The 26113-nt window shown below is 37.1% G+C and overlaps 2 protein-coding genes across 4 annotated transcripts; both read right to left on the reverse strand.

Annotated features, from left to right (window-relative positions):
- Positions 1-9648: 9648 nt before the first annotated feature.
- On the reverse strand, positions 9649-18687 carry nxpe3 (neurexophilin and PC-esterase domain family, member 3). Of its 3 annotated transcripts, none has more exons than XM_032566793.1 (6): positions 18560-18687; positions 17356-17525; positions 13314-14095; positions 12884-12951; positions 12573-12794; positions 9649-12484 (listed from the first exon to the last, which is right to left on the reverse strand). In XM_032566793.1, exons 2-6 carry the CDS (start codon positions 17446-17448, stop codon positions 11922-11924), a joined length of 1728 nt encoding a protein of 575 aa, XP_032422684.1. In that variant the 5' UTR covers positions 17449-17525; positions 18560-18687; the 3' UTR covers positions 9649-11921. The 3 variants fall into 3 exon arrangements, with proteins under 3 accessions (XP_032422684.1, XP_032422682.1, XP_032422683.1); XM_032566791.1 differs by having other exon boundaries at positions 12573-12797; XM_032566792.1 differs by having other exon boundaries at positions 12573-12797; positions 18556-18686.
- Positions 18688-19794: 1107 nt separating this feature from the next.
- cep97 (centrosomal protein 97) lies at positions 19795-25859 on the reverse strand. The gene is made up of 11 exons (XM_032567321.1): positions 25608-25859; positions 24964-25106; positions 24495-24653; positions 24294-24395; positions 24067-24180; positions 23371-23537; positions 23110-23274; positions 22829-23007; positions 21649-22300; positions 21439-21514; positions 19795-20784 (listed from the first exon to the last, which is right to left on the reverse strand). The coding sequence occupies exons 1-11, from the start codon at positions 25642-25644 to the stop codon at positions 20311-20313; spliced, it is 2268 nt and encodes a 755-aa protein (XP_032423212.1). The 5' UTR covers positions 25645-25859; the 3' UTR covers positions 19795-20310.
- Between the last annotated feature and the right edge of the window lie 254 nt (positions 25860-26113).

Genomic DNA, 26113 nt, shown 5'->3' on the forward strand with positions numbered 1-26113 from the left:
TTAAAGTTTAAAACCTTAAAGTTTAACCTAAAGTTTAAACCTGAAAGTTTTAAACCTTAAAGTTTTAAACCTTAAAGTTTAACCTTAAAGTTTAAACCTTAAAGTTTAAACCTTAAAGTTTAAACCTTAAAGTTTAAACCTTAAAGTTTAAACCTTAAAGTTTAAACCTTAAAGTTTAAACCTTAAAGTTTAAACTTAAAGTTTAAACCTTAAGTTTAAACCTTAAAGTTTAAACCTTAAAGTTTAAACCTTAAGTTTAAACCTTAAAGTTTTTAAACCTTAAAGTTTAAACCTAAAGTTTAACCTTAAAGTTTAAACCTAAAGTTTAAACCTTAAAGTTTAAACCTTAAAGTTTAAACCTTAAAGTTTAAACCTTAAAGTTAAAACCTTAAAGTTTAAACCTTAAAGTTTAAACCTTAAAGTTTAAACCTTAAAGTTTAAACCTTAAAGTTTAAACCTTAAAGTTTAAACCTTAAAGTTTAAACTGAAAGTTACCTTAAAGTTAACCTTAAAGTTTAAACCTTAAAGTTGAACCTTAAAGTTTAAAACCTTAAAGTTTAAAACCTTAAAGTTTAAACCTTAAAGTTAAACCTTAAAGTTTAAACCGTAAAGTTAAACCTTAAAAGTTTAAAAACCTTAAAGTTTAAACCTTAAAGGTTAAACCTTAAAGTGAAACTAAAGTTTAAACTTAAAGTTTAAACCTTAAGTTTAAAACCTTAAAGTTTAAAACCTTAAGTTAAACCTTAAAGTTTAAACCCTTAAAGTTAAACCGTAAAGTTTAAACCTTAAAGTTTAAACCTTAAAGTTTAAAAACTTAAAGTTTAAACCTTAAGTTTAAAAACCTTAAAGTTAAACCTTAAAGTTTAAACCTTAAAGTTTAAACCTAAAGTTTTAAACCTTAAAGTGTTAATCCTTAAGTTTAAACCTTAAGTTTAAACCTTAAAGTTTAAACCTTAAAGTTTAACCTTAAAGTTTAAAAACCTTAAAGTTTAAACCTTAAAGTTTAAACCTTAAAGTTTAAACCTAAAGTTAAACCTTAAAGTTTAAACCTTAAAGTTTAAACCTTAAAGTTTAAACCTTAAAGTTTAAACCTTAAAGTTTAAACCTTAAAGTTTAACCTTAAAGTTTAAACCTTAAAGTTTAAACCTTAAAGTTTAAACCTTAAAGTTTAAACCTTAAAGTTTAAACCTTAAAGTTTAAACCTTAAGTTTAAACCTTAAAGTTTAAACCTAAAGTTAAACCTTAAAGTTTAAACCTTAAAGTTTAAACCTTAAAGTTTAAAAACCTAAGTTTAAACCTTAAAGTTTAACCTTAAAGTTTAAACCTAAGTTTACACCTTAGTTTAAACCTTAAAGTTTAAAACCTTAAAGTTTAAACCTTAAAGTTTAAACCTTAAAGTTTAAACCTAAAGTTTAAACCTTAAAGTTTAAACCTTAAAGTTTAAACCTTAAAGTTTAAACCTTAAAGTTTAAACCTTAAAGTTTAAACCTTAAAGTTTAAACCTTAAAGTTTAAACCTTAAGTTAAACCTTAAAGTTTAAACCTAAAGTTTAAACCTTAAAGTTTTAAACCTTAAAGTTTAAACCTTAAAGTTTAAACCTTAAAGTTTAAAACCTTAAAGTTTAAACCTTAAAGTTTAAACCTTAAAGTTTAAACCTTAAAGTTTAAACCTTAAAGTTTAAACCTTAAAGTTTAAACCTTAAAGTTTAAACCTTAAAGTTTAAACCTTAAAGTTTAAACCTAAAGTTTAAACCTTAAAGTTTAAACCTTAAAGTTTAAACCTTAAAGTTTAAACCTTAAAGTTTAAACCTTAAAGTTTAAACCTTAAAGTTTAAACCTTAAAGTTTAAACCTTAAAGTTTAAACCTTAAAGTTTAAACCTTAAAGTTTAAACCTTAAAGTTTAAACCTTAAAGTTTAAACCTTAAAGTTTAAACCTTAAAGTTTAAACCTTAAAGTTTAAACCTTAAAGTTTAAACCTTAAAGTTTAAACCTTAAAGTTTAAACCTTAAAGTTTAAACCTTAAAGTTTAAACCTTAAAGTTTAAACCTTAAAGTTTAAACCTTAAAGTTTAAACCTTAAAGTTTAAACCTTAAAGTTTAAACCTTAAAGTTTAAACCCTTAAAGTTTAAACCTTAAAGTTTAAACCTTAAAGTTAAACCTTAAAGTTTAAACCTTAAGTTTAAACCTTAAAGTTTAACCTTAAAGTTTAAACCTTAAATTTAAACCTTAAAGTTTAAACTTAAAGTTTAAACCTTAAAGTTTAAACCTTAAAGTTTAAACCTTAAAGTTTAAACCTTAAAGTTTAAACCTTAAAGTTTAAACCTTAAAGTTTAAACCTTAAAGTTTAAACCTTAAAGTGTAAACCTAAAGTTTAAACCTAAAGTTTAAACCTAAAGTTTAAACCTTAAAGTTTAAACCTTAAGTTTAAACCTTAAAGTTTAAACCTTAAAGTTTAACCTTAAAGTTAAACCTTAAAGTTTAAACCTTAAAGTTAAACCTTAAAGTTTAAACCTTAAAGTTTAAACCTTAAAGTTTAAACCTTAAAGTTTAAACCTTAAAGTTTAAACCTTAAAGTTTAAACCTTAAAGTTAAACCTTAAAGTTTTAAACCTTAAAGTTTAAACCTTAAAGTTTAAACCTTAAGTTTAACCTTAAAGTTTAAACCTTAAAGTTTAAACCTTAAGTTTAAACCTTAAAGTTTAAACCTTAAAGTTTAAACCTTAAAGTTTAAACCTTAAAGTTTAAACCTTAAAGTTTAAACCTTAAAGTTTAAACCTTAAAGTTTAAACCTTAAAGTTTAAACCTTAAAGTTTAAACCTTAAAGTTTAAACCTTAAAGTTTAAACCTTAAAGTTTAAACCTTAAAGTTTAAACCTTAAAGTTTAAACCTTAAAGTTTAAACCTTAAAGTTTAAACCTTAAAGTTTAAACCTTAAAGTTTAAACCTTAAAGTTTAAACCTTAAAGTTTAAACCTTAAAGTTTAAACCTTAAAGTTTAAACCTTAAAGTTTAAACCTTAAAGTTTAAACCTTAAAGTTTAAACCTTAAAGTTTAAACCTTAAAGTTTAAACCTTAAAGTTTAAACCTTAAAGTTTAAACCTTAAAGTTTAAACCTTAAAGTTTAAACCTTAAAGTTTAAACCTTAAAGTTTAAACCTTAAAGTTTAAACCTTAAAGTTTAAACCTTAAAGTTTAAACCTTAAAGTTTAAACCTTAAAGTTTAAACCTTAAAGTTTAAACCTTAAAGTTTAAACCTTAAAGTTTAAACCTTAAAGTTTAAACCTTAAAGTTTAAACCTTAAAGTTTAAACCTTAAAGTTTAAACCTTAAGTTTAAACCTTAAAGTTTAAACCTTAAAGTTTAAACCTTAAAGTTTAAACCTTAAAGTTTAAACCTTAAAGTTTAAACCTTAAAGTTTAAACCTTAAAGTTTAAACCTTAAAGTTTAAACCTTAAAGTTTAAACCTTAAAGTTTAAACCTTAAAGTTTAAACCTTAAAGTTTAAACCTTAAAGTTTAAACCTTAAAGTTTAAACCTTAAAGTTTAAACCTTAAAGTTTAAACCTTAAAGTTTAAACCTTAAAGTTTAAACCTTAAAGTTTAAACCTTAAGTTATAAACCTTAAAGTTTAAACCTTAAAGTTTAAACCTTAAAGTTAAACCTTAAAGTTTAAACCTTAAAGTTTAAACCTTAAAGTTTAACCTTAAAGTTAAACCTTAAGTTTAAACCTTAAAGTTTAAACCTTAAAGTTTTAAACCTTAAAGTTTAAACCTTAAAGTTTAAACCTTAAAGTTTAAACCTTAAAGTTTAACCTTAAAGTTTAAACCTTAAAGTTTAAACCTTAAAGTTTAAACCTTAAAGTTTAAACCTTAAAGTTTAAACCTTAAGTTTAAACTAAAGTTTAAACCTTAAAGTTTAAACCTTAAAGTTTAAACCTTAAAGTTTAAACCTTAAAGTTTAAACCTTAACGTTTAAACCTTAAAGTTTAAACCTTAAAGTTTAAACCTTAAAGTTTAAACCTTAAAGTTTAAACCTTAAAGTTTAAACCTTAAAGTTTAAACCTTAAAGATTTAAACCTTAAGTTTAAACCTTAAAGTTTAAACCTTAAAGTTTAAACCTTAAAGTTTAAACCTTAAAGTTTAAACCTTAAAGTTTAAACCTTAAAGTTTAAACCTTAAAGTTTAAACCTTAAAGTTTTAAACCTTAAAGTTAGGTTTTGCACAGCAGTACTATTCCTTAAAAAATAGTAAAGTACATTTATATTTTTTCAGCATTGAAGGGTTTAAATGTGCACACTTGTTAAAACTACAAGATATTCACTTTAAGAAAAGTTGTATGAACCTATACTCCAATTTTCTCACCACCATGAGCTCACATTTTAGAACTGTAACTTAAGGGGCCATGTACAAATATATGTGGAACGTAACCTCCTATCACCCGGCATCCACATGAGGTCATTTTACTGCCACATGTTAGTTGTAGACTAGAAACATTACAGGGGACAGCCAAAATGGGTGATTGCAGAAGCCAAAGTTCCCATGGAAGCATCTGATCCAAACAGTATTCTGGTAAAAAAAAAAGAAAAAAAAAAGGTAGTGGCACAGGGTTAGCATGCCACTACTTGCATAATTACCTAACCCTGCAAGAAGACACCTCACAAGACGTCAAACTGAAATAAGTGACCATCTCACAACCCAGTATTGTCCATATATACAACTCCAAGATGGGTGTAATTGACCTTATCAGTTGCTACCACACAAGTGGCAAAAAAATGGAAATTGAGGGTACTAATTAAGGATCTTGCTATAGCCAATAGCTGGCTGTTGTACTGCAAAGACCAATGTGTGACACACAAAGAAGAGCATCATGCTTTTCTGCATGGAAGCTGCCAAAATGGTCTTGGGCCTCACATGGGCTTGTGAGGCTATAGAAGATTGGACTGCATTCAAGACTCCCGAGTCACCTTTCCCACGTGCTATCCGTTAACACTGCAAGGTTAACATGCAGCATGCTCTGCATTGATTGATTCTCTGCTGGTCTGGTTTGTGTAGAGTACTGGGAGTCTGCTTGGTGGGGCACCGACTCACCTTTATCAAGCTAGCCAAAATGAACTGCGCACCAGATTGGTATGGCTCCCCGTGTCATAACGCTAACCAGGAGGATGAGCATTAGCAGTCATACCAAGTCATCATCACCCAGCCATTGTCCCAAGGAAGAAGAACCTGGACCAGCTGCTGCTTTCCAGATCTCTAGACACTTGCTGGGGTTCAAACCATCATCCCTGAAACGAAACCAAAGAGCCATTCTAGTGCCATCATACACCGCAAGACCTCTAGAATGCTCCGTTGTAACTCCATGACCACATTAATAGGTAAGGGTACTTACCCAAAGCAGCCAGCAGGTGGTTTTTTCTTTTTCAAGCTCGCAGCAGGCAACAGTTCAACAATAAACAACCCTATTCTGACTCATGGTGCTGATTTTCTACACGTTTCCAAATTCATTCTAAGTCATCTAGTTTGATAGAGGAGTTCATTTTGATGAAAACAGTATATGGTTTGTTAGGGGTTGCAGCAAAAACAGCTGAACTAGAAGCTAAAATATGAAGCCCCACCATGCAATGCATTCTGGGTTTTTTAAAGTCCATTTCTGATGTTCAGAACCGTGATAATACACATTTCTGGCACCTAGCAGGAGCTCAACAATGAAATCAGAAGCTGAGCTGTGATTTCTGTCTTCAAAACAGAGTTTGAAGACAAATAAAACAAAATAAAACTTGGTTTAAAATATCAGACTTTTAAAACCAAATTCAAGCCCCTTCAGAGAAGCCTTAAGATAAAACTCCATCATCCAACAGTTATCACTGAGATGACTTTTTAAAGCTGAGCTGAGTTCATTCCAATAACATGAGTTTATTGGAATGAACTCATGTTTATTCCAATAAACATGAATGAACATGAGTTCATCTGTTCCTTTTTACTCCTTAAAAAGTAAAAGGAGAGAAAATCTGTTTAAACATATTTACTTTTAAGGCAATTCCTGGTGAGCCGAGCAGCATTGAGGCAAAAAAGATTGAAACATAAAATACATATAAAACAAAGTGAAACCTCTCAGATTGTGCCAAAAGCCAAAGAAAAAAGATCCTAAAACCAGGAAGACAGAGCACATAACACCAGTTTTATAGTCCCTCCACTGGCTCCCTGTAGCTCAAAGAATAGACTTTAAAATACCGTTGTTAGTTTACAAATCACTGAACGGCTCAATACATTAAAGATCCGCTGTTGTCGTATCAACCTTCCAGACCTCTCAGGTCTTCCGGTTCTGGTCTGCTCTGCATCCCCAGAACCAGAACCAAACGAGGAGAAGCAGCTTTCAGCATCTATTCACCACAAATTTGGAACAAACTTCCAGAAAACTGTAAAACAGCTGAAACACTGACTTCCTTTAAATCTCCACTAAAAACCCACTTGTTTAGGATTGTAACGAGTAACTCAATTAAGACCTGAACATAACGTTTATTCATCCAGATCCCCTCAAATCATTTACAAATTACAACTTGCACATTTACATTCTACTCTCTGTACTCCAACACAATCAACAGCTTTTAAATACAGAAAATGATGACAAAAAAAATACATTTTCTGTCACTGCTATCCGTTCTAGTCTCAATAGAAATGAACAGCTGCACATTATTTCGCTGGCAAACATGTCAAAAACTATTCTTCACGCACCAACATCCCATAATATATCCCTCAGGCGGGTTTGGACGCAGCGGTCAGCTTCTTCCGGCGCAACATCCACTCCGAGGGCCTTCAGGACGTCCACCACCGCTGTGGCCCCCGCAGGCCGACGCTCCGATCTGCTGGGTCTGCCTCTCCAGAGCCTCCTGGATGGACCACAGCATGGCGGCAGCCGCCTCTTCCTCCTCCTGGTCCTCCGGCTCTGCCTCCATCCGAGCGCTCCACCTGCGGAGAAACGACCGACTTGCTCTAATTTTAAATAAAATTAAGCGGCACTGTTAGTTATAAAGCGAAAACAGCGACACCTACTGTCGTTTCTGTAAAATATTTCAATCCGTTCGGCTTTTGCTCCGTTTCACTTGATATTTTTCTCCACTTTTCGCCAGAATGACAACCACCAGCTGACTACAACAACAATGCTCAGTGAGCATGCGCACTGTACAAGGTAACGTGCTCGCTACTTCTATTCCAAGAGAGAAGAGAAACAGCGCGGCCGCTAGCGCACCCTAGTGGTGTGAGGTCACAACTGCATCCTTACAGAAACATTTTCTACATCCAGGAATACTGATTTTATATTTCATTCATTAATTTAATCCGAGTTATATTTGATCTAAGGGCAGCGTTATAGTTTTGTTCAATAACCCACACAGTAAAAGTGTAAACTTTGTCAATTTTTTTGGTAAATAATGAGATTTTTATGCACACTTACGCTAAAACATTACATAAAAGTCAATTAAAAGTGTAAACCCTGTATAAAAAGTGTCATTTCATGACAACATTTATAAAGAATCCTATGTCCTTTTTACGTGCACCCCTTCAAATAAAGTCTTACCAAATTTACTTCCTTGCAACCACATTGTTTTAAATAATATCACACCCTGGTTCACTTACACCTGCTTAGTTGTTTATGCTGTGGATTAATTTCACATTGTAAATAAAACATCAGCAAAACACTCACCTGATCCAGACGCTGCTCTTCTTCTTCTTCTTTTTTGGCGGTTGGCAAGCAACTTATTGATGTGCATTACCGCCATGAACTGGAATGGAGTGTGGATCGGGATGCTACATATATATTACTCCCAAGCCCCCCCAAAAAAGAAAAAGAAAAGAAACCTTATATCCTTTCTATCAATTTCGCTTTCTTAAGATAATTGATTAAATAACAAAAATATACAGACTCTGCTCTGCACGGAGTCTGAACCGGTTCTGATCCAAACCTGACTAGAGCTGACACACCTGAGGCTCCGCCCCCTGACCCAGCTGACAATAAACACCTTTATTTTCATGTTTTCCTTTGTATGAGTTGAGCTGTAAAACTTTAGGTCACATTTGAACTTTTTCGGGTTTTTCTCAGTTTTCTGCTCATTTCCAACCAACATTTTATTGCAGGAAATCATTTCAGGAAGGAACCAGAAGATTCAGGAGTCTGGGAGATGTGACTGTAACCGACCTGAACACTGAGGCCCCAGAGCGCCCCCTGCAGGATCTGCTGCACCATTAACCAGACAGAAATGGCAGTTTTATACAAGTTACTATTCTAATTCAATAGCTGATTTAATTAAACGAGTTTTGATTGAAAAGATTCTCATCTGTTTTATTAAAAAAAACATCTTCAGTCTGAATACTGCAAAAAATAAACTGCTGGCTAAATTAGTAGCTTAAAGCTGAAATCAACTTGAGATGTTTCTGCTTTTACTAATTTAAGCTGTGAAACTAAATGTGAAAACTTATAATACAGCAAAAATGGCATGGAGGATTAACATGAAGGTTTAGTTATTATATGTGTACACAGTCAGCTGCATAAAAAATACACAAAGATTCTTTAAAAACTTTATTTGGTCGTTAAACATCCAGCAACCCACATTGCATTAGAAGAATTATGAAAATCAAACATGAACCAATCAGCACATTATCCCAAAACAAAAAGAACTGCTCTTCGGGGCCCCTGGTGGACGCGGTAGGTACCGCACGCTTCGCAAGTTTAAACCTTAAAGTTTGAACTCGGCATGGGAAGGGACGAGATTCTCACGGTACAACCTTGAATATCACATTTTTACAAAAACGAATCTTTAAGAATATCTCGGCAGGTAAGCGTTTCTCGGCAAAACACATGCCCAAGGCATAAAAAACTAAGCCTAAAGGCCAATAACACACAATTTCACTATGAAGTGATTTGTTTTCACAATATATACAGTATTTGATAATGTATGTAGAAATTATTTTATTGATAAAAAGAAAAAAAAAAAAGAATTGCTCTTCGGCGCCCCTGGTGGCCACGGTAGGTACTGCATGCACCGCAAGGTTTAAGCCTTAAAGTTTAAACCTTGAATATCACATTTTTACAAAAATGAATCTTTAAGAATATCTCGGCAGGTAAGCGTTTCTCGGCACAACACATGCCCAAGGCATAAAAAACTAAGCCTAAAGGCCAATAACAGGCACCTTGGTGGAGCTGATTTTTATTCATTTTTTGTAACAATTCCTGTCATATCAAAAACACACAATTTCACTATGAAGTGATTTGTGCTCACAATATATACAGTATTTGATAATGTATGTAGAAATTATTTTATCGATAAGAAAAAAAAAAAAAAGAATTGCTCTTCGGCGCCCCTGGTGGCCACGGTAGGTACTGCATGCGAAAGTTTAAACCTTAAAGTTTAAACCTTAAAGTTTAAACCTTAAAGTTTAAACCTTAAAGTTTAAACCTTAAAGTTTAAACCTTAAAGTTTAAACCTTAAAGTTAGGTTTTGCACAGCAGTACTATTCCTTAAAAAATAGTAAAGTACATTTATATTTTTCAGCATTGAAGGGTTTAAATGTGCACACTTGTTAAAACTACAAGATATTCACTTTAAAGAAGTAATTAGCTTCTTTAATGGAATAAAAGAAGCCGTATTAGCTAATGGCTTCTTTTGTCCCATTAAAGAAGCTTAAATATAATATCATTTAATCTTTGATTAAAGTGGAAGCGTGTCTGCTTGTTAAATGAGAGTATTAAATGTGAGTGGAAAAACTGAACTAATTTTGTTAAATATGTTGTATTTGACAAAATGTGAAAATGTTTGTATGTATTTTGGGATGAAGATTGCAAAATTTACAACATAAGCCTGCATAAGAGAAAACAGAGTAAGCTTTGTTTCCATTTCTTTGTCTGACCATCTTGGGCTCATGTTGGTTTAATACTCTAGTCTGATAGTCCCTCAAATGGGTAAATAATTAGCAGAACGAGTTTAAAACTAGGTCCGACTCTCCTAATGTGTCAGCCACTCCAAGCATTCTACATGCCGAGGAGAGTTCATCTTCATCGGTACAGACAAAGTGTCAGCATAGGGTAGCATGAGATTAAGTAACATTATTGGGTCTTTGCTGATAGATTTGGATTGTATGCATCTAGTGGCATATGTGGTATTTTTGATATCTTTAGGTGGTGAGATGCCACAGAATTAAAAATCCCCCAAATTCCCAAAAAAATATAGTAGCCTTGGTTATTCCATGTACTAAATTACAAGATAAGTAAAAGTTTCTCTATAAAAGTGCATTTACTCTCATTATATTTTTTTAAAATACTGATAGCTCACAGAGTTTCACATTTCTTTAACAAGGAAAACATCCTAGATAATTATCCTCACCTGGAAATTACTTCAGAAATATTCCATAACTTTTCATGTATTCCAACACGAGCCAGCAATGATTATTTCTCACCTAAATCAATAGTCAATGATGAAACTAACTGTTTTGCAAATTCTAACATGCTCTTGAGGCTAATTTTTGATCAGAAATCTGTATAAATTTGATTCACTTTACATTTTCTCATACTGAGGAGTGAAATGCTATTAAAGTAAACATAATGAGAGTTAATATGTTTGTAAACATGTTACACTCAAAAAAAATAATAAAAAAGCTTGTTTTATAATATTTTTCAGCTAACTTTATGAAAAATGCAATGATTTGTAAGGCTAGGTTGCTTCAGACAAACAATTTTCCTGTTAAAAACAGGAGGTACACATGGAGTCTAAAGGTGGATATAATTGATTGGTACTACAGAATAAACATCTACATTGCTGTGAGAACGTATTTGCTTGTCTTACAGATTTCTTCTGACTCTCCTTGTTTGTCACACCTAATTGCTAAAATAATACCAGTGACATAAACTCAGTGAATAAGTAAAGCAGTTTTCTGCTAGAGAAAAACATCTATCCAAAGCTGCTGACATGTATCAGTGGTTAAAAGAGTTCCTAAGCCCTTGGGAGGAGTAGCCAAAAACAAAAGAAAAACAACACCATATGAGGAGCTCTCTTTGGACAGAATTAGTCACAAGGCACCCTTGTGACTAATTGTATTAAAAAAAGGCAAAAATTGAAAAGTTCTCAGGCAAACAAAATGCCTGCTAACCAAAAAGAAGATGAACGGCTCTCTTACACTGGCCCCAAAAACATCTTGATGAATTGAAGAGTTTCATTGAGGGAAAATACTTGATTGACGAGACAAAAGTGAAAAGTGTTCACCTTGCTACCCCTCGCATAAAACAAAAAGCCTTACAAGAAAAACAACGAGTCTCTACGATGACTCTAACGCCTTTTAACAGAAACGTCTGAGTGAAAATGTCTGACTACCAGTTTGTGACGTTCACCTTAAGCAAACCTGGACTGCACAGAAGGACAATGCTCCAAAAAAACACTAGCAAGGCTTTTCCACATAAGGCAACACTGTTGTGGATAGTCTTCTTAAACTATCATTTCAAACATGAATTTTGTGCTTACTCAGGTGGCTGCGTCAAAACATGGCAACCGGAAACATTTAACTATTTAAATTGGCACAGATTTGTAATGTTTTACAATAATTAATTCATATTTGATTCTAAGGTACATTTTGTCCAAATTTTCCTTTTGTAGCATTCAGGAGGAATAGTGTTTGTGATGAAGGGATGAATACGAAAGATAAGACATGTTTTTCCTGCCTCAGCCTGTCATATTAAAGAGGCATGAAGAAATGATTCTGCCAGAGTCTTTGGCATTCCTGGAATAAAGGATGTACAGGAAGGAACACGATAAATATAAAACCATTCGCTAAAATTTGGGACGGTAGCTCTAAGAAGCAGAACAGAAGAAAAGCTGTTCAGATCCGTATAGTTGACAGATGGATTCCCGTTCCCTCCGACAACAGATTATTTCACCAAACGTCGCAGCTTCTACTTTGTCCTTGACTTTGTCACTGGGCAGACGTAAGACAGAAGCATGTCTATCATGTTCTGCACGATGGCCCGAGGAGGATGGAGGGCGTGAGGGAGGTGATGAGCCAAACTCATTTCCCAGGCGTCCACCATGAGAACATCCATGCCTCTGAACATGGCCTTAAGCACCGTGTCCAGCTGCAGGGAGTACCAGTCGCTGTTGTACAGGCTCACCTCCTCATCCAGGGCTTGGAGGTTGGCCGACCGGATTACCACCAGTGTCTCCGGCGCCCGGCCCAGCAATCTCAACAGCGCTCGCCGAATGTGCCGCAGGCGCCGGATGTACACCTCCACGGGGAAGGTGCTGAAGTGGGCCCAGATGCTGAGGACCACCACAGTGTTGGGGCCTCCGGAAAGGCCGTCCAGTTCATTAAAAATGTAGCGCAACTCGCTGGACAGGACAGTGGAAAAGCGGATGGGCGGGCCGTGGCAGCGGTACTTTAGCAGAATGTTATGGGTTGTATCCACGGCCATGAAGGGCCCCACATTTTTAGGACTGTGTAGATTTATCTCCTTCATTTCTGGGAATAAATAAAAGTTGCGTTAGGAGCAACAAGGGATGTGTAGAAGTAAATAAATAAAATAAGACGGAAACAAGCAACTACTCACCTGGGACCAAAGTAATGAGGTACTCGAACCACTGTCGAACAGTTGAGTCTCCGTACATGTTGATCACCTTGTTCCTCAAACACTGAGTGATTGCCGCCGATTCATTGAAGTGACGCATTACGGTCCCTCCTAACGGCCTCCATGAGTCTTTTAGATAATATCCAGAAGGCTTGGGCTTAACCGGGTCTGTTTTTACAGAGCTGCTTTCCTTCTCAACGTCATCTGCTACAAAGGGAGAAAAAAATGAATCCATGAAATACACAGACACTGAAATACACAAACACTGCTGAACAAAGAAGTATAAACTTTACCTTCAGGTGGCAGCACGCTGATTCTGTCTTTTCCTGAGGCGTGTATTTGAACTTTGATGTTTACACCACTGGGAAAATGACAGTGAAATATTATTTAAAGCAAATTAGAGTGAAAGTTAAGTGAAAACAAATGTTAATATTTTAGTAAACAAGTTTGTAACGAGTTTGTAGAAAACAATCCTCAAGCTAAAGTTACTAATGTGCTTGCTGTTTACAGATGCAGATTATAGTATTGATAGTGAGTGTACATCATACTAAATGATTGGGTTGATTGGTAGTGGATGTATGGATTGATTGATGGATTGATTGAGTTTGTTCTCATCCTTTACACATACAGTATATTCCTGACATGGAAAACACTTGATTTCCAGAATTGCCCAGACTGTGGAGTAACCCAGTATGATTTGTTTACCCACAAAACACAACAGACCTCTGGAAGAGTAGAGCCTCCTGGTTGGTCAGGAGGTGTTTTAAATATCCCCCTTTGGCGTGGTTGATTCTGGTGTCACAGCCGAGCATCTTGGGCTTGTAGCAGTACCAGGGTTCGCCCGTGTAGAGGTCTGTATAGTTGCACAGAGGATGCTGGTCGGAGGGTAAGCACATGTTACACACTGTCGTTTCTGACAAGAAGCCCAAGCGGAACAGGCTCTTGAAGAAAACCCGATCGGGCCGATGCTCCCTCAAGTGTTTCAGCACAGCGACCGCCTCGCTGGAGTGCACAAGCGTAATCTCGACCTGGGCGGCCCCGACCCAGAGCAGCGGGAACAGAGCAGAATAAATTCCATTCCTGTGGTCTACCACCGTCCCAGCTACACCGGCTCCGAGCTCTGGAGAATGCAGCCTGGCAAGGAGGAAGTCCCCGCCATAATGCTTAGGACGACCCTGATAGTCGTGCATTTGGACCAGAGCCTCCAGCTGGTCCCCAATGCGCCACTCTCTTCTTTCCTTATTGGGAAGGATGGTGAAGAGGCTGTGAACAGGGTCGCTTGTCTGGCGTAGGCTGAGTGGAGCAAAACGAGCTGGAGGGCCAGGCCACGCTATTGAGTCCAACAAGTAGTGCTCTTCAAGTTTATCCTCAGGAGATGGTTTCTGGCCCAGATGGGCACAGAAGGTGAGGTTCTGATTGTATGTTGGGAGGTTCACTGACACGAGAGACGAGTGGATCCTGGTCTGAAACTGGTAAAAGGCTGAGATTGCGTGGCAGTTCCAACTCTAAAAAAGAAGAAGATAGTTTAGTATCACACACAGTCTGCTGCCCTGTAGACTTGCATTGTTTGCTGAAATCAATATGGACTTTTGTCAATTGCAATTTCTCTGTAGAAATGATAATATTGTAAAAGGTAAGACCAGTTTTTCTGCAACAAGGGCTCTTTAGCCAATTGCAGATTATTTGTTCATTCCTTGATCTGAACTGATTCATTATGATCAATTGAAAGCTGGGGCGTTCCAACTGACCCACCGATCGTCCACCTCAGAAGGTAAGTATAATCTCGTAACAACTAACAATTGCCTAGCTAGTATGGGTAAGCCGGGGTAGAAGAACAACTTGTGATGGAGTATAAAGCAAAGACAGCAGCAGCTGTTCTGCAGAGTACATAAGACTATGTATCCCCTTAAAGTGTCCATCAGATCTGAGAAATATGATCATTAGCAAAACACACAGCAAGCTGAAGATAATGAGGAATAACTTGACTTGTATTTAAAGCACTGAATACATTTGGAGAGCCTCATGAGATTCAGACCTGGGAAAATCCCTGAGGGAAAATCCCCAGCAGGTGAAGGCTGAGTTATGAACCAGAGCTTCGCCCCTTTAATTCTGCCATAGCAACATGATCTGTTGCAGGAGTACTTCTGGCTCAGCAAGCCAACGACAATTCAGCGCTGCAACGGCTGTTGATATTAGCGGAGACTCTCATCGTTATCTGTTTATTAAATAGATAAATATAAGTTAGTAACTCAGCTATAGAAACGTAGAAGTGTGCAGGAAGTCCATGCTGATGTGGGGAATGTTGGCCATTCATCGCAGAGTGGTTAAATGTTATTTGTTGTGTTGGAGTTCATTCATTTCTGTCTCTGTGCACCACCCAGGTTTGTTAACCAGTTTCAGGACCTGGCCAGAACTCCTCAGTGTAAATTACCTTAAGAAATAATGAGATTTGCAAAGGCTACAAGCCATACATGTCATACAAATGGAACAGATACAGAGTCACATTCACCGTCCAGCGCTGGGGCCACAACAAGTAAGGCAAAGATTGTAGCGCGAGTTTAGCTTTTTATTTTTCTCTGCAATCTGTACCCTCCCTAAAGGGTAGTCTAATCAGTTTGAGACATATGACTCCCGGCAGTCACACATAAACATGGCTATGTAAGCTGCAGCGTGTGCGTGTAAGCAGTTTGAAGCGGATAAAAGAGATAGAGGAAAACACAGAATCCATAATAGTTGGTTTGAGTGATCTGGCAGCTTTGAGCCATTGCATTGGTGATAATGGGACTTTCAGAAAAGCTAACTGTGTGCTAGGAGAAGTGAGCTGTGGTGGAATAATTTGTTATTAGAGCAAACATTATTAGGAATTTGTTATTTGAGCAAAGTAATAAATATTTATCAGCATTCAGCTTCTGTGCACCACAACTCCGGAACAAACTTCCGGAAAATTGTAAATCAGCTGAAACACTGAGTTCCTTTAAATCCAGACTAAAACCTCACCTTTTTAGAGTTGCTTTTGTGCCGTAATTAATGAAACACTAACCAACATTTTAATGTGTAAATGACAGCACTTGAAAAAATTTAATGTTTCAACTGTTCATTTTCGTGTTTATATGATGTAAAGCACTTTTAACGGGTTTCCTTTGACGTAGTTTCTGTTTACAGCAAAAAAAAAAAAAAATCATCATCTGATTGAAAACATATTCGACATTTCTTCTGGGTGTGAGGATTTGGGTTTTTCTCTGTGTTGATTTGAGTTCTCTGTGTATTTATTTTGAGTTTTCTGTGTTTCTGAGTCTCCGTGTTGTCCTGTCTTCCCCTTGATTGTTTCCCAGGTATGTCTCATTCCCAGGTGTGTCTCGTTCCCTGATTAGCTCCTGTGTATTTAATGTCACCTGTGTCTCAGTGTCTCTGTCGGGTCCTTGTCAATGTGTTCTTGTCCATTCGTGTAGCCTGTTGTTACCAGTGCTGAGCCCTAGCCTTCCGCTCAACTGTGCTGCCAGGTTTTTGGACTTTTGGTATTTATTTGAGCCTATTTTTATCATTAAACTTCCATTATTCATCTCATCTGGGTCTGCTGCGTTTCCCTCACCGCTTCCACCACCACAGCTCATGACACTGGGTATCACTATAGTCAACGCAAGTTCCCCTCCAAACCGGCAGCAATACATTTGGAAACCTTTGGCACAAGATATATTTTACAATAAATAAATAAATAAATTATCTTAACCGTTACACAAATTCCCATATTCATTCTGTAGTTGAATTCAAGATCTCCACAGACGAGGCAGTTTTCAAAAATCGACTCCCCAAACTAACTCACAACACCGCAGAGTGTCAGACTTTTTACAAGTCTGGATCAAAGGTGAGAGGCTATTTAGAGAGGAGGAGCAGAAAATGAAAGTCAAAGCTGAATTAAAAGGGAAATGCATTAATGGTGCAAAAAGGGTTTAGGTTTAGGCACAAAGCATCACCCTTCAACTTGTGTCTGAGACCTTACCAATTGAAAGATGCCACATGGCATTTTACACAAGAAATAGTATGAACTTTAGTGCTTCAGAAGAACACATGAATGCAAGTAGGGTTTTTACTAACTCTGCAGCCCCATTTGATAAGAAGACAACCACTTCCTCTTTCACTATGTGGAAGTTATCTCTGTTCCTGGTTGTTGAACTGTTTTCTGTGCGTTCTGCACCTCACATTTTTTCCCAGTTTTTGCTGAAAATAAGTGAACTTACCAGCTGTGTTATTGTTTTTCCAGCTGATCTTGCAAATCTGGACTGCTAGAGTGTAAGGTTTTACTAAGTGTGGCAAACATTTCATTGTAGTGTGTAGCATAAAACCATAAAGAGGAAATCCCTCTTCAGATATGGTAATGCGTCTCACTTGCCCAGAAATGCTTTTTAGTAATAAAGTCCTAGTAGCTTATAGCATTGCCTAAAGTTGCAGTATGTAACTTTAATAAATATTTTTTCACATATCTGTTGAAACTTTCAGTTGCTGCGTTTCCATTACAAATGAGCCCAAAACTTTGTCAATATTCCACTAATGTTGAAAAAAACACAAATTCGCAATTGCAGTGTTTCCACTAAATAGGAAACACAATTAAAGTCAAATTGCATAAACATAAGGTCAATGGAAATGCAATTACTAGGTCTTTTCAGTATGGTATGAGACAAAAAACATCCTGAAGCTTTGAAAGGAAAAAAAATATATCACTCTCATTGTGTTAAAAACCCCCCCACATGTGACCCACTTCCTTTCTTACCTCCAGAGTGTGGATGTTGCGCAACAGGAAGATGAATCCCGACAGCGACAGAAAGAGGAAAAGCAAGGCATACTTGGACAGATTTTGGTACATGGTGTCTCCTTTTTGTCTCTCATGATCAGGCCCTGTTCTTCACCACAGCAATGATGGCATGATTTTACTTATCAGATCTGTGATAAGTACATGGAGAGGCAGAGCAGAAAATATTAGATTGAGCAGAGCCATTTTGGAAACATTACCGTAATTTGTAAGATTATTCTTTCTGGACTGGACACATATTACTCCTACTGAATTTACTAGGAGTGAATTATTTATGATGTAATCACAATCTGACAGTGATCATTTAAAATAAAAATAAGGAAAAATCCAACCTTTTAACCATAGATAGGGAGATAGATAGGGAAAGCTCAAATTAAGAAGAAAATATTTAAATAAATTTTTTAAGTTGGTCAGACTGTCTATGAACTTTCAACGTATGTATAACTTAACAAAGAACAACATTTCTCCTATTTAAAGAAATCTTACTGGCGGTTTATCTTTGTAAATTTGGAAGTGACTAAGAAAATAGCTACTCATCGAGACATCCTATTATAGTGAAAGTTAAGAAATTCTATTTTCCAAATAGCCAAGTAATTGTTTTTTGAAAGGCAGTTCATTTTTTTTTTCTACAATTCTTAACGATATACCATCAACAGTGTAATTTACATGCAGAATAGAAAGTTATGTGAGAAGGGATACAAGAATTGTCTTTTTTTTTTATGCCACATCATCTTAGGTCCAGCCCTGGATAAAGCCATAACAAAGGACAAAGCTGAACTCCAGCTGCTACAGCACAGCCAGAGAAATCGGGTTGCTGTTTTGATGTATGGCAGGGCGATATGATTTGAATTCAGCTCTTAAAAATTGTGCATTTATGTATTTCCCCCCCCCCCCACACCCCTCCAAAAATCTTTGCAGACATCAGCAAAGCAATGAGCAAAACAAAACAACCTGCTCAATAACGTAGACTGAGCGACAGTTATGTTTTTAAATGATCTTGACAAGATGACAGTGTGTAATGTCGGGGCGCACCGATACCTTCACATACGAAATACACAAGCAAATAACATTTAATAGCCTATATATGAAGATGTATAATAGGAAAGACAAGAAAGATGCCGCCTAGAACAGAAATCGTTATTTTATGTAATGATATCTTACTTGCATGTTAGAATGACGTCGAACCGATGGAGAAATGGAGAATTAAGGCCAGGAGAGAGAAAAACATCCGGACATGAAAGGCAGAATCACCGTTAACGGTGCTGAAGATGGCTGCTGAGCTTAACTGCGCCCCCTGGCGGTCAGGGTTTGACACACGTGCTCAGCCAAATTCTTGGCTGAGCACCAAATTCTTGGCTGAGCACACAAGCATTTAAAGCAAATCAGGGTGGTGAGTGGTGCAGTGTCAACATAATCAAAATAAACAGCAAGTGTATTGGTCAACATGTTGCTTTTTTTCAATTTTCAATTCATGTTTTTATCTTTGACAAAATTTTTAAAATGCATATGCGTTCTCATTTTTGGTGCTAAGGATATTTAGGTTAATTTCTGACCTTATGACCCAAGAATGACATATTCATGACCCCAAATGGGATTCCATCCTTACCTTTAGGAGTTACTTCTGTTCACCACTGCAGTTTTTTTTTTTTTTAAATGAAGCTCCAAAGATGCAGAGTTTTAAGAATAGGGAGATAATGACCGTCTTTAGGTACAAAGTTGCAAAACAATCGCAAGAATTTATGTCTTGAGCTGAAATCAACAAATGAAGCAGGCAGAACTGTTCCCAGATTGTTTTTTTATCTGAAGCAGAACAGATTTATTCTCCTCTCCAAGTTAAACTCACCCACCCACTGCTAAAAGCTCTTTATATCATCATAGCTTTATTCTTTCCATTTAACAATTGACTACATCAGATAGTGGATTTTTCAGATGACCCTCTTGACACTTGCATTCCATTAATTAATAACAATTGTCTGTGGAGATGGTGTTTTTCTGACTTCCAGTTGCATCTGGCAGAAGGGTGTGTACTGTTTCAACACACATTTAAATTTGCTTTGTTAGCCAACAGATGTCTCACCCGTGGACAGCTGGAGATAGGCCCTGAGGGGATAAGGGCGTAAGAAAATAGATGGATGGGTGGAAAATGGTTATTCGTGGAAGGATATGCAATAACACTGTGCTCAAAATGTGACTCCAGCATGAGAAGAACACTTCCTGCCAATGAAACAAGGGAAAGGAAATTACGATGAAGCTCAATCATCCAGAGCACAGAGTGGGCCTTGTGAACTGACTGTAGTAGTGCAAAGTCCAGTTTGGAGGTGAATACAAATGACTTGGTTACCAAGCACAGGGGCCGAGACAAGGAAACTTTTGTCTTCAAAATGAGAAAGAGGAAAGTCATTCAAGTAGGGCAGACATGTGCTGATCTTCTGTGCCAGTAATGCATATCTACGTATTTATTTACATTTTTGAAGATAGCACAACAGCTAAAACCTATCAGACCAAAAGCTGACAAAATCTACATTGGTAAACAGATCAAAAATACAAAAAAAAAAAAAAATAATAATACAATAACATATACATTGTGTAACCATCAGCCTCTAATTGTACTTGCAGTAGTTACTGATGAACTTTGTCCACATTGACTGCTATAAGTTCTGTTGCTACATTCAATCAATATATTTTCATAGCACTAAATGTCCAGTAATAACCAGAACAGATGGTACAAAACAGCTTAAGTTACATTCAGTGTAAGGTAGAGTTTTAAGCTTCTTCTGAGAGTTAAAATTGAGCTTTATTTGTAATCAAGAAGAATGCAGTTTATAGACCTAATCAAGGTCTTATTAAGGAACAAAATGTCTGAGTCCCAGCCAGAATAATTATTAACACATATTCTGGATAAGTGACTGAAGGATCTCAGACCAACTCTGGAGTGCTTTGTGCCGCCTTCTGCGTGGGGGTGTTGTCGGTCGAAGCTGTCCTGCTTGGGGAGGCCTGCGGAGTTTCTGTTTTATCGCTGTTCGCCTCCTCCGCCTCCTCCTCCCTCTGCTGTACAGAGGACAGGTATTCATCCAACAGGCTGCAGCCTGCGCTGTCCACTCCGTCGCCCACGCCGGCGAAGCCACTCCGAACCGAGCTCAGCGCTCGAACCGTCTTCAGAGAGTCGGCTGTCCCGCTGCTCAGAAAGCTGTCCTCCTGCGCCGCCTGCTGCTCATTGGTCGACTGGAATCCAGAGTCTGGAAAGGAGACGTCTGTGATGGGAGGGTTTGTGGTGCTTGAGGCGGCAGGAGGGACTGTGTGGCAAACCCCGGGAGAATAGATCGGAGCTGGTTGTGCAACGGCTGCAAGCTTGTTTTCCACCGACTGTTTCCACTGCTGCATGGACTGGAGCTACATGAAGAACACGGAACAAGTGGAATAATATCAGGCTGCGTCTCTGAAAGATCACACCAATGATAGCAAATACCACTGAAAGATTAATAAGTTGGTACCCATGAAAATGGTTCCAAAAAAGGATACAGCTGTTCCTGTGGAAAAAGTAACTACAAAACACTTTTCAAAGTTTGTCACATTACAAACTTCAGTGAATTTCATTGGGATTAATGTTACCAGCACAAACTAGTGAACGACTGCGAAGTGAAGAAAATGCTAGAAAGTAAACATTTTTTGAAGGCTTCAGATCAGAAACATCAGGGAACACAACCAACGTAGCACAATAAAAGTTGTGCAGATGTGCTATGCAGAGCTCGGTTATAAATAATGTACCAAACTTTTAACAGTTAACTGAACGATGTTCAAGTGACCATCTTACAATAACATGGGCATCAAACTAAACTGACAAGCCAGGCGAGAAAATGAATCAGAAGCAGCAAAGAATGAACTTGATCAAATCAATCTGTATTCTGCTAGCATTTCAGCAGAACACTTTGTCAATTTTGCATAAATAGCGAAAAATAAAAGTCTAAATATTTTGGTTTGTGTTGACCGTTTACATGCCGGTGCTAAAAAATTTTTTTATTAATCATAAATACAATAATTATTTACCTCTTTCCATAGAAACTTCACCGCCTCTTCCTGAACGAGCCTTTGAAGCCTCTCCTCCTCGTACTGCTTCTCCATTCTGCTGTCACAACAGATTCAACATTACATCTTGTTACTGACATGTGCTAATACACAACAAAGTAAAACAAATCTGATTTTATTTTCCCCTCATACCAAAATCTGTTTTATAAGCACTGTTGATAAGGAACTTACGTTTCCAGCTTATCAGACAGGAAGAGGATGTGTTCTTGCATTCGGCGCAGACGGATTTCGCTGCGCACCTCTTTGGCTGCGGGATGAAAACATCGAACGTAGTGTCCTCGCCACCAGCACTGGATTCTAACCGCCGCCTCATTTGCTTCCAGCAGACTTAATTTAGCGACAGACGAGCTCACTTGTGCCGGCTTTGCAGCGTCTTTACTTTCTGCTTCCCCAAAGTCAAAGGGCATCTCTGTAAGATCTTTTGGCACGGTAACTCTTGCCGTGGATGCAGCTGTTGTCGTGGCAACAGATGCGATATTCTCTCCACCCGTTTTCCTCTGGTTCTTTTCTGTCGGAGACGACTCATTGGTCTTGTTAGGGTTGGGATTTCTGGATTGCGACGGTCGCTTTGGAGCCAGAGAATCGGGCTCAAACGTCTCCGTCTCGTCTTCGCTGTCGGTGTGGGCCGTTTGTGGGTCCAGGTCAGACGTGAAGGGAAGGAAAGTGGACTCAGAGGAAGGCAAGCTGCTGTTGATTTTGTCCTCGTCGGTTTGCACGTCTTCCAAAAAAATGTGCTCCCCTGTAATCTTCGGGCTGCGAACGACTGGCAGCAACCCCTGAGATGCATCACAACTTACCCAAGTGTTAAACTGCATGACTGGCTCTGTAGAAAAGCAGAAGGGGTAAACACGTGGTTTCTGCAGGTTCCACCAACTCAAATTTAAGACTTTTTAAGACATACAAAGGAAATGCAGGGAACCAAAACTGAAACATTTTTGGGGATTGCTCTTAGCAGCAGGTTTGTGCTTCTCACGTAACATAAGCCAGCTGCTAATGAGCCATGTGCCAACTGCTAATGGCTTGTTTGCTAGCAAGCAACCAACTATTAGCAGCTTGTTACTGGTAGCCTTAACCAACCTAAGTAACAGAACGTAAAAGTCCAACTTTTGCCTCATAGAACATCTACAGATTAAGTAGTCCTACCACAACAAAATTTAAGACCTTTTGATTAATATATTTAAGTCAAATTTACTTGTTCTATAATGACTTTAAGATATTTTAAGGCCTTAATTTTAGATTCATGAATTTAAAGACTTCTTAAGGTTGCACAGACACTCTGTGATAGTTTGGATATGAAAACGAAAGCAAAGAATCATGACTACCAGTGCAACTGATAAAGCAGTCTTCTCACCTTTCTCCTGGACAGACGGAGCAGCAGCTAGTGGAGGTGTGGGGATTTTTTTCATCTCTTGGTCTCCGCTCTGTGAAGCTGCATGTGAAGGGCTATGGCTTTCAACATCTAGCTGAGTTGGACGAGGAGGACTGGGACAGTCTCCGCGCGTCTCCTCCAACAGCTGCCGCTGGTGGAATCTGACACAAAATGAGCGAATTCGAGGTAATTATATGTTGTAAAAGCGGGTAGAAATAACCATTTCATGCTTGTGTTAGGCAACACAACATTCACACTAATACCTCTGTTTACTGAGGATCTTCTCCAGTTTGGCATCTTCTGCCGTCTCCAGGGCAGGTGATGCTGTCAGAGGGCAAACAGTGGCCAGGTACTGAACCAGCTGAACATGCTGCCCAGGTCGATATGAGCGACCTTTCCCCTGACTGTAGAGCCACTCTGCTTTGAGACTATTGTCATCAACAGATAAAGAAAACACAAATTAGATTCAAATGTTTTGACAAAGCCTCACAAGTAAACCGTAGCAGTGTAGCAAACGGGCTCACCCTTCTTTTTGCGTCACTATGTAGCCATCGAGGACCTTCAGGTTTAGGCACCAACTCATGATGTACGGTCGATAATCGAAACCCGGCAACGAGGGCGTCGCCATGACGCAGGGGTTGCACATGATGGACAGCTGCTCCAGTTCATGAAGAGGGGCCAGATATGACACCTAAACAACAACAACAACACTCAATACTGTCACTGATAAACAATATTTGTGTGTTTCAGTTAGGCCAGTTGCAAAAAATGATAAATCAATTAATCGTATAATAATTTAAAATAAGCTCAAAATTTATATTTCCACGTTTGATCATTTTTCTCGTCTCTCTCCATTTCTAGCAAAAACTGGATGACAGAAGTTTTCATTGGTCTCAACTAGCTCTTTTGTCGAAAGACAATTTGCTTTACAGAAACATCATACTTTCTTTAATTTGGGCGCTTTAAAAAAAAAAAAAAGTCTACGAGTTCCAGTGTCAAATACTCATTAAAATTTCAAGTTTATTGATCTTTGAGGATGTTATTCTCACATTAGTATGCCACTATCATTATATTATTTGAAAATGGTCTCAAAACAACAATATCATTATTTATCACAATAACGTCTGAGACAATTTATCATTCAGCTAAATTTGTTATTGTAGCAAGCCTTATTTCAGTTAGGATCCTAATTAGGACAGAAGGAAATGGTAGACAATTACTTCATTAAGATCCCTTATCTCATTTTCTGCCAGGGAGAGAATGGATAAATGGGCAGGTAGATGAGCAGGAACAGTGCGGAGCGTTGTAATGCTGTTTCCATGGAGCAGCAGCGTCTGCAAAGTGGACAGAAAATGGATCACATTGATAAGGGAAAAAACCCCTCCAACACAAGAATCATTAAAGTGTTGTATTGGATTTTTTTGTTTAAGTAAATATTAAGACTTACCTTTAATGTCTCTAGTTTAGTCAGATCTCCTATGGAAGATATGTTATTATCAGAAAGATCCAAGTGCTGGAGAGACACACAGCTGTTCAGTTGCTCAATGACCTGTGATGGATAGAGGAGACTGTTAAAGATTTATCATCTGATCAATATACAACCATATTAATTACAACATAGTCAATGTCTGAATAAATATTTCCGTACCTTAATGTTGTTTCCTGACAGGTTGAGCCATGTCAGATGGGACAGATCTCGCAGCCCTTCAATGTAGCCAATACTGTTATTGGGAAGATTGAGGACTCTCAGCTCTCTGAGTTGGGAGACCCCCATCATTCTCACCAATCGGTTATTGGCTACAGATAGCTGATTAATAGAAAATAATTAGTTTCAATTAGACAGAGATTAAACAGAGATCAAAGCAAATGTTTATAGAGTATAAAACCTATGAGTTCTACACATTTTTCTAGTCAAAGTTGCATACTTTCCTTTTATTTCGCCAATTTTAAGGTTAAGTACAAAACTTCATTATGAATGTACACAGTATGGCAAATATTTTCAATGGATGGAGGAATATTTTAGAGAGCGGGATAGGGCACAAACTGGAAAATACTCGAATCAATTTTTATACTTGAGAGTCCTGCTAGTGAGTGCTGTGTGTCTTTCCCAACACTACCTGCTGAAGGCTTGGGCAACGTTCCAGGTGATCCAGCTTCATGATGTTGTTACGGTCCAAGATGAGGGTGTGGGTGTCCTCGGAGCATGTGAAACTGTGATCCAACTTCTGCATACTGCGAGCTGAAAGATCAACCACGGGAGCTGGGACGGGGGGGGGGGGGAAATTAAGGATGAGGACAGAGCAGTCAGAAAAGCCACACACAAATATTATTTTATTACTTTATATGACAACAGCAGACACAAGGCTTTCATTTTAAAACAAAAGCAACGAGTTTGACTGACAAATGTATTGAGACTTAAATGTTTAAAAGCTTATATGAGCTTAATAGTCGATGCAATTCCATCAAGAGGACAAAATAAGGGCAGCAAGAAAATACCATCCTAACAAATATTTTCTCATAATCCTACAACACGTACAAGATACCTATATATAATATGCATTGATTTGATTCAGAGATAAGCAAAACAAAACATGAAACGTGTAAACTTCTTGTCTAATTTAGAGTAACTGACTGGGTGTTTCTATGTACTGATAACGTTAGGTTGCTAACGGCTGTCATCTGATGCGCCCTACGCGACGTCTTCTATTAAACTCTGCAATTTATCTATTTCTCAACTAAAAACTACAATTTATCCACTTACCAGCATTTGTATCACACTTTACGTCTGATACACCCATCCTATCGGCTCAGGACAAGGCTAAGCTTTAGCTAACAGCTACAGCGGGAAAGACAAGAAGCATCTTTAGGTTGCCAAACTGCGGCACGGAGGGCTCTATGGGAAACGTAGTTCTACGTGCCTTTCTCTTTCATACGGGTGCTTTACAATACACCCCCGATAGGACTACAACTCATTGATTGTCCGCGGTTGTACGCAAGTCCCGCCAACTACATTTTGATTAGAAAATAAAGAAAAAGGATTAATAATGCTGAACGAAACTACTTATTATTTTTAATAAGAATTTTATATTTGTTTTATTTTTATTTTGATTAATCAAAAAAAATGTCTCTGCTTCTTCGGCAACGGTTAAGTTGTGACGTCAAATTGTAACGTTTACCCAAGACATTGATAAAACCCAAAAATGACTTTAAATTTATTATATTAAAACATATAAAAGCAAGCATACGATTAACTCCTAGGATACGTTC

The sequence above is a fragment of the Xiphophorus hellerii genome, chromosome 7, assembly GCF_003331165.1.
Source record: "Xiphophorus hellerii strain 12219 chromosome 7, Xiphophorus_hellerii-4.1, whole genome shotgun sequence".
Taxonomy (NCBI): Eukaryota; Metazoa; Chordata; class Actinopteri; order Cyprinodontiformes; family Poeciliidae; genus Xiphophorus; species Xiphophorus hellerii.